Source organism: Alosa pseudoharengus, unplaced genomic scaffold, assembly GCF_046254945.1.
Source record: "Alosa pseudoharengus isolate Yale_2024_CS ecotype anadromous, Long Island Sound unplaced genomic scaffold, YU_APseudo_1.1 YU_APseudo_1.1_scf_24, whole genome shotgun sequence".
NCBI classification, from domain to species: Eukaryota; Metazoa; Chordata; class Actinopteri; order Clupeiformes; family Clupeidae; genus Alosa; species Alosa pseudoharengus.
In genome coordinates this window covers 32619838-32628316 of record NW_027468689.1, presented here as the reverse complement: position 1 = coordinate 32628316, position 8479 = coordinate 32619838, and the positions used below count along the sequence as shown (strand labels likewise).

General features: G+C 44.4%; 2 protein-coding genes across 2 annotated transcripts; both read right to left on the bottom strand.

Annotated features, from left to right (window-relative positions):
* Positions 1-385: 385 nt before the first annotated feature.
* On the bottom strand, positions 386-1747 carry LOC143142064 (gap junction alpha-3 protein-like). The gene has a single exon (XM_076302743.1). The coding sequence runs from the start codon at positions 1745-1747 to the stop codon at positions 386-388; it is 1362 nt and encodes a 453-aa protein (XP_076158858.1).
* Positions 1748-7356: 5609 nt separating this feature from the next.
* Positions 7357-8196, bottom strand: LOC143142063 (gap junction beta-2 protein-like). The gene has a single exon (XM_076302742.1). The coding sequence runs from the start codon at positions 8194-8196 to the stop codon at positions 7357-7359; it is 840 nt and encodes a 279-aa protein (XP_076158857.1).
* Positions 8197-8479: the final 283 nt, after the last annotated feature.

Sequence of the window (8479 nt, the reverse complement as noted above, 5' to 3'; positions counted from 1 at the left end):
TTCTCCCATTTTCAAACACATAGGTGTGAGTGTATGTCACATGCAGAGCCTATCATCTCTGCTTGGGTGACACTACAACTCACCGATTGCACTGATTCTTTTTTTTTTTTGGATAGTCTAGCATTTTAAAAGAATTTAATGTCATAGAACATCACATTTCCAGCAACCTGTCCTTTTTCTCTTTCTTTCTTCAATCGCCTCTGTTGTATTTTTTCTTCTCGTTACTTTCATAACTTTCCTCTCTCTCTCGATAAAAACCCCAGAGGTGGTGGAGTGGTGAGTGTGTGTGTATGTGTGTTTGTTTTTTTGAGTGGGAGTGATTGGGTGGGGAAAGAGGGGAGGTTTTGGGGGTGGTGTGTGTGGGGGGGAAGGGGGAGTGGGAGGGCTAGACAGCGAGGTCATCGGGCCTGGCTCTGATGCTGCTGGTCTTACTCGCCCTGCTTAGCCTGCGGACATCGGTCGGGACCACTGGCGGTTCATGCATCTCCACTGTGGTAGTTGTGATGTCGCGACCAGCATCACTCTTCCCCCCTCTGCTGGATTCATCGCCATCAGCATCGCCATCAGTCATCACGCCAGAGGAGGCCAGGGGGGGCTCCTTGGGGTGAGCCATGTTACTCAGAGAGCACGAAGAGGAGGAGGAGGACAAGCAAGGGGTGCACGGCTTGGCTTCACTAGACTGCAGCTCGGCGGCCATGTTGGCCCAATTCTGCCCCACAGGTAGCCGGTAGTTGTTGCTGTTATTGCTGGAGAACATGGAGGAGTGGAGGGGGTCGTGGAGAGGGTCTGACTTGTGCTCTGCCTCAGGGGTGGCCACAAGGGCCATGGAGTGGGTTGGCGGCATGAAGGCGCCTCTTCCTGCGACAGTCAGGTCTGTGTAGTTGGGCGGGTGGTTGGGGATGGGAGCGGACGCTCGAGTCTCGGGCAGGACTGTCACATTGTCAGTCTCCCTGGTCTCATCGCCCACCAACTCACGCTCTGGTACAAACTCATTGGTCATGCCCTGCTTGACTTTCTTCCAGCCCAGGTGGTAGATCTCTAAGAGGTTCAACAAAAGGGACACGCAAGCCACCACAAGCATGAAAATAATAAAAATGGTCTTTTCCGTGGGCCTGGAGATGAAGCAGTCTACTGAGTTTGGGCAAGGCCATCGAGCACACTTGTACAGGGGCCTAAGCTGGAAACCGTAGAGAAAGTACTGGCCCAGGATGAAGCCCACCTCAAACAGGGTTTTGAAGATGATGTTGAAGATGTAGGTGCGGAGCAGAGCCCCCCGGATACGAATCTTTCCATGCTCGTCACGAATTGGGGGCTTCTCCTTTTTCCCACCTCCGCCACCGCCACCTCCTCCACCTTCGCCGCCGTTCCTGTAGAGATCTTTCTCTTCCTGGAAGCGGAGAGCCTTGCGCATCTCCTCCTCCTTCTCTTTCCTTTTCTCCTCCATGCGGACAATGTGAAGGACGTGTCCCAGGTAGATGAGCGTCGGCGTGGACACGAAGATGATCTGTAGCACCCAGAAGCGAATGTGCGAAATGGGGAAGGCCTCGTCATAGCAGACGTTCTCGCAACCGGGCTGTTGTGTGTTGCAGGTGAAGTCCGACTGCTCGTCACCCCACACCTCCTCGGCGGCGGCCCCCAGCACCAGAATCCGGAAGATGAAGAGGACGGTCAGCCACACCTTGCCGATGACCGTTGAGTGCTCCTGCGCGTTCTCCAACAGACGCCCCAGAAAGCTCCAGTCACCCATGCTTCACGATTTCTAGCCTGAGGAAGAAGTACAGGGGTTGAGGTGAATGGACAGCTCACAACCAGAACCAGAAGGAGGAGGAAGACAAAACAGAGGAAGACAAGAAGATCACAAGAAAAAGAGAAAGAGAAAGAAGAGGGAAATATGAGAGAGAAAGAGGAATACCATTCAATAACTACATTAAACACCATGGTAACAGCCAAACCACTTGTCTCTCAAACACTTTATGCATAAGTACACTGCAGAAATTGTATAAGAAATGAACAAAGCATCAAACCCATCATCAATGATCACTACATTGTTAATTGCCAGGAGTTGCCTTTCCACCCTCCAACACACTCCTTTATCTCAGCTCATTCTGGGATAAAACCACCAACAACCAGGGGTGCGTTTCCCAAATTCATAGTTGCTAACCAACAAAGTTGCTAACTTAGATAGCAACTATGGTTTTGGGAAACACGCCCCAGACTGAAACACAAACAAATCAAGCCTCATTTAGACAGGTAAAATGGTGCAGATAGCAGATCATTGTGTTTATTTTAAAAGCACATAGCAGACATTTCATAGCAGATACATCATATGATGGCAAATACCAGATTTGCACACACAAGTCTTTGTTATGTCATTAGATAGTTCACAGTGTCTTATGCTGTTTTGGCTTATACTGTTATTGCAATTGAGACAAATCTGCAGGGCAGCTACACATATCACTGTCATCAATTAGCCTACCCTGTATGCACCTCAGGGAAGGATGTGAAAAAAATCAATCAAATGAGATATTTATTCCAGTATTAACGAGGAGGTGTTGATAGAATTGTGATGACCATATTCCAGAAATAGCTGCCATGCCAGGAATGACTGCTTCCAAGAACTGACTGCCTAAATTCTGTATTCCCTAACAACACAGTAGCCTACTGTTGGTAAATAGCCAGCTAAAGATCACATCAAAACATTGAAACAAACATTAAATGTCTTCATTAAATATCTTGATATTACCTTCAAACAAACTTTAGTTACAGTCAAATCCTTACAGAGAATGTCTATTTCCAAATGCAAAACGAAAATAAAGGCATCTTCCCAAATTGTTAACGACAATGGGTTTGGCTTAGGCTACTGTAAATATGGGCCTCTATAAAATTCAGACAAAACTACAAAAAAAAAAAAAACTCATCAAACGTGGCTAATTTATTCCATTTATTATTAGGAGGATTAGCCTACCAGCAGTGTGGCAGCCATTTAATGCACACGAATCACACCACCGCAAACCAAAGCAAAAAAGAAAAGGGGGCGGATTCACTGCCAACAAAATCGAAAAGGAAGAATTCATATGGCCTGAGAGGAGAGAGAATTCAGTCACTAAATTGGTGTGGGGGCGAAAGTAATAAATCCATCGACTAGGGCTCGATATTTAAACCTGTAGATGAAAACATTACATTTGTAGTCTGACTTTTCAGATTATCAAGGTTGTCACTCCTGTCTGCTCTCACTGTAATACTAATTTGAATGCCAATAAAACATTATTGTTTAATAGTCTACCTCTTCGTATACTTCAGATGACTGAACACTGACGAATGTGATGACTTATGCTACAGTTTCGTGTAGTCTACTGTTACTGTACCCCCCCTCCCTTTTATTGCTTTAGGAACAGGCGAATTTGTTAAAGTTTCCGTTGTTTAAGGGTTCAGTGCAGAATATGTCAGTATAATTTAACACATTAGTACACATGTACTCTTTTACATGGGGTGGATGCTGTAATAAGTAGCCTACATATTTGCACCGTGTACATTTAGGCTAACAGACCAGTTGGTCCACCCGTGGCGATTGCTTGTCTCATCAGAACTCGAAATGCTGATGAGGGGAAATATTTCGCAGTATTGACTAATGTGCACTTTGAGCTGAATGGCATCAGTGCGCAATATAGCCTAATTCGAACTTTTTCCAAGTCATATTGAAACAAACAAAACACATATAACATAATTAAAGTGCTGTTTAAAGTATCACATTACTTTGTAGCCTAACGTTCGTGTAATTTGGCGCATGAAATTTGCGGCTTTAAATTATGTAAACAAATATTCTTATTCTTATTTGTATTCTTAGTCACGTCTTCCTATATCTAAAACTACTAGTGCAAGGCATTACGCTAGAACTTTTTATTGGCTAAAGCCGCAAATTGTTGTCAGAGAACAACTAGACTACATGATAAATATATTCTAGCAATAATCATCCAGTTCCTCTATTGTATTTCATACCCATTAAACAAGGTAGGCTATGTGTTTGCTCTAGAGACGTTTTGACGCGATGACAAACTGTATGTAAGCCCTGACAATAGAGATGGTGCCAGATTTTCTTTGTGCCCGCTGGCACAATCCATTGAGGCATCATTGGTATTGTGTCACAGCTTTTGTTTTATTTGTTACACTAATTTAATGGGCTTTATAACTTTGTACTATAAACATGATTGCAAATTTGCTTATTGTATAATTACTGTTGTAAATAGGCTGTCATGACTGACTAGGCTTGAACACACACAGAAGATCCACTCATACACTAGATGCCATCACAGGCACTTGGCCCTCATCATCATACCTTATGGTGAGGGTTTCAGCCTTTGCCACTGAAAGCAATATCCGGCCGCCACAGATGCCATGTTTTGAGTGCGTTGGATATCATACAGACCTCCCTATGTTGCAAGAGCCCTCCCCTCTCCACCCATTCCCAAAATCCTTGTAGCTTTGTCAGCTTACCAAAGTCCTTTTGAAATCAGCCTGCCAAACTTTTTGTCCAACTCGTAGTCTTCTCCGCACGTTGGAGCTATCAGGGGGCCAGCTAGTTTATTGAGGCGATTTGAACTTGGAGATGGGCTTCCGCGAAGCGCAGCTGCCTCCTGTTCCCGGCCATCCCGTGTGTCACATTGGGTGACCATGCATGAGTGAATTCATACAGTGGTTCCCCTGCACGGGTGCACGCCACGCCCCTGTCAACTTCCAAAATTCATCAGTGGGGCTTCAAATAATATGCATGGTTTCACCGGGGGGCTCCAATACTCGCGCGGGAGGAACTGGATAAAATTCGTGACGGCAAAATTAGAGTAGATGGGATCTGATTGCTTAATTTGTTTTGGCATACTAACTACTGAACAGAGACCAACACTGGATTATGTTCCTAGCATTCATTTTATGTTGCTTAGATACCTGTGCGCACTACTGGACAAGACAAACAAAAAACTCTGACAGGGTATAAATCCTATATCGAACTAAGTTAGATGTGATGTAGAGTTTCTGACATTATGAGAACGAAAAAAAACTTTCCACTAAGTAGCCTGAATTCTCTCCTCGTATTCTGTAGAAAAAAATAGACATAGGCTACTGTCTACTGTTGCTGATAAGTGCCATGGGCTGAACAGTATTTCCTAACACACCTCTTCCTAGTGGATCATTTCACATCTTAATGATTCTGAACCATTCATTTTCTGCATGTCAATTCTAGAAGGGGATACATTACATTTTATGGGGGATATTTTTCGTGAATAGAGACTAAAAAGCTAAATAAATAGTCCCTGAGCAACAGAGGTTAATCCTCTCCTCTCTTAAGAAAATAGGACACAGATTGACTGAAGAGAAAATATCTAAAGAAAACACATTTCAAAGTAATATTCAATTTCAGAGTAATTTTACAGAGGCAAAAAATACAACATCAATAAAAAAAACATTTGCATATTTTTTTTTTCGCCATCATGTAGCAAAATGAATGTAGCATACTGTACAAGCAGTAAATAAAAATAGCAATACATAGAGTATACATTTGTTTAGGCAACGATTGTGTGCTTCCAAACACATTTCTCAATCTTGGGGGACTTGGAGGACTTTATTGTCATTTACTGTACATATCAAAATGATTTTCCTTTCAATGTTCTCATGACCTAATCTATATTCAACATCATGTTTTTACATCATCATCATCTTCACAACCACCAATGTTCTGTTTTCTGTGTTCTATGCTATGTAGAAACAATTCCCAAATAAACTATAAAGTCATATAATACATGTAAATTTCTCCCTTTCCTTAGCTCTCTCTGTCAAACACTAGGTGGCATAGTGGCCCCATATAAGACTTCTAAATATGTCTAATGCTTTGCTAGTGTGTGCCAGACTCAGAGCTTATTTCTTTCACACTTAGAGCAGGGGTTCCCAAAGTGGCGAAATGATTTCCATAAATCAAATAAATTTGGAAAAAATAAAAGTCTGAAAAATTATGACTGGATAAGATCACCATTTACTGTAACCACCGCAAGTCATCTGTCGGCCGGCATGGAGGACGCACTGGTTGAGCTGTCATGTGACCGCACTTTAAAGACAGATTTTAATTCCAAGACGCTTGCTGAGTTCTGGATTTCAGTCGAGAGGGAATATCCACAGCTATCCAAGGCCGCGATGGACGTACTGACGCCGTTCTTTGCACTGAAATATATTTAAAACAAATACAGATCGCGTCTAAATGTGGAGGATGATCTCCGTGTGGCCGTCTCCACAATTAAACCAAGAATGGACTTGCTGTGTTCCGCGCATAGCGCGCATTCATCTCATTAGATGAGATTAACGCTGAAACGTAGTTGCCAAAATGTAAATTTGCGCAGTAACAATGTACATATGTTTACAACAGTTTGTGGATATTACCCTGACTGAGATATTCTTCTGTTAAAGCAACACCAAATAATTTTTTGTACATTAAAATATTGTTTCCAAAATCATCAACTCGTAACAGGGTGAACGGCACTTCTGCATTCTCTTCGCGACCCTCTATCGGCTATAACCGCAAGTTTGCCAGATCGGGTAGCGGATCTGTAGTTCGATGGAATGAGACATAAGAAACTACAAATTTCACTTGCTTCTGATGTCGCAATACATTATACTTTCATAAAATCATGCAACGTACTCTACCTTGTCTGTAGACATCGTTATTTCCAAAGCCAGTGCTGGATAAAAAAGCGTGCGTGCGACAGGAAAAGTGGTTTGGTGTTGCTTTAAAATGGAAATTAAAGTAATGTTTCAAAGTTACGTTTGCATATGACAGCAATAATGTGCACTCATGGATATTATTTTTTGACTAAGGTATTCTCCTTTTTATCATATAGTAAAGTTCTATATGTAAAATCATAACAGGCTGCTCTGTTCTTTTGTGTTGTCGTTAAGCCCGTGTTTGGATAAGCCTAGTGCGTATGGCCGGTGCGCACATTTTATTTTATTTTTTGAGTCACATCCAGGGATAGTGGGGGTCGCCAGTCTCTGGCACGGTTATTTTGGGGGTCGCGGGTTGAAAAGTTTGGGAACCCCTGTCTTAGAGGACATGACAACATCAAATAAAATGTTAATCTGAAATCTAATATTTGTGCTATACTTTACCCTACTGATCTATGACACATTGTGTTGACATCTATTGAGATTAATATTCATTACCCTTCTATCATTTCCTATGGGATCAAGCTTTCACTTTTGTGAGTGTTTTGTGAGGTTTGTAATCCAGCTTCCCATATATGGTGCACAGGTGTGCACTGGTGTGGCTGTATGTACATCAGTGTGTGACTGTGTGTGTGTGTGTGTATGGCACAATGCTCACACAGCCTTGGCACTGGATGCCATGGAGGACACAGAGGACAGCAAGGACTCATTTGTCTGGTTCTGCAGCAGTCCTTTGTTTTTGGGCGAGCAGTTGCTGGTGACGGAGGAGCCGGCACCTTTCCTGGTGCCCGGACGGGGGCAACTCACCAGCACTTTGGCCACGAGGTAGGTGAGCTCGGCCGCATTGAGCACCATGCACGCACCCGACGCCGCCGCCATGAACATGGTGAACACCGTCTTCTCAGTGGGCCGTGACACAAAGCAGTCCACCTCGTTGGGGCAGGGCCACTGCTCACACTGCACCAGTCGAGGGATCCAAAAGCTTCCATAGATGGCGTACAGTGCATAAACGAATGCCGCCTCGAACAACAGTCTGAAGACCAGGCTGAGGGCATACGTCCACCACAGTGTCCCTGCAATGGGCAGCCGCTGCTGCCGGATGATCTCCAGCTGCTCCTCCTGTTGCTTGGTGTGGGCAGAGGAGACGCCAGCCGTTGTCTTCTTGTTGCGGAGGAACACACGCCGCTTGTCAGTGCGTTTGCGATAGGCTACGTGCATGGCCACCAGCAGGGGCGGCGTGGATGTGAACACCAGCTGCAGGCACCAGAGGCGCACATGAGAAATGGGGAAGAAGTGGTCATAGCAGACATTCTCGCAGCCTGGCTGCAGCGTGTTGCACGTGAAGTCAGACTGCTCATCGCCCCACACTGCCTCGGCTGCCAGGGCCAGGATGGTGACGCGGAAGATGAAGACCACGGAGAGCCAGACCTTACCCAAGCTGGTGGACTGGCGGTTGACACCGGCCAGCTGGGTGTACAAGGTACCCCAGCTCATTATTCTCTCCTCTCTTCCACTACTGCTCGTAGAAGTCAAAGGTTAGACAGCCTGAGGAAACAGCCAAATAAGAAATGATTGGATCAAAGTCATGTATGCATTAGGCACGTGTGTGTGTGTGTGTGTGTGTGTGTGTGTATGTGTGTGTGTGTGTGTGTGTGTGTGTGTGTGTGTGTGTGTTTGTTTGTGTCAGAGAACAGGGGTAAATGCTCATGTGCATACCTGTGTTTGGGTGTTTGTGTATTTGCAAGAAAGAGACTGTAAGAGGGTGGGTTATCACATA

Coding starts and splice junctions, on each gene's coding strand:
- LOC143142064 (XM_076302743.1), bottom strand. CDS start 1,747: ATGGGTGACTGGAGCTTTCTGGGGCGTCTGTTGGAGAACGCGCAGGAG.
- LOC143142063 (XM_076302742.1), bottom strand. CDS start 8,196: ATGAGCTGGGGTACCTTGTACACCCAGCTGGCCGGTGTCAACCGCCAG.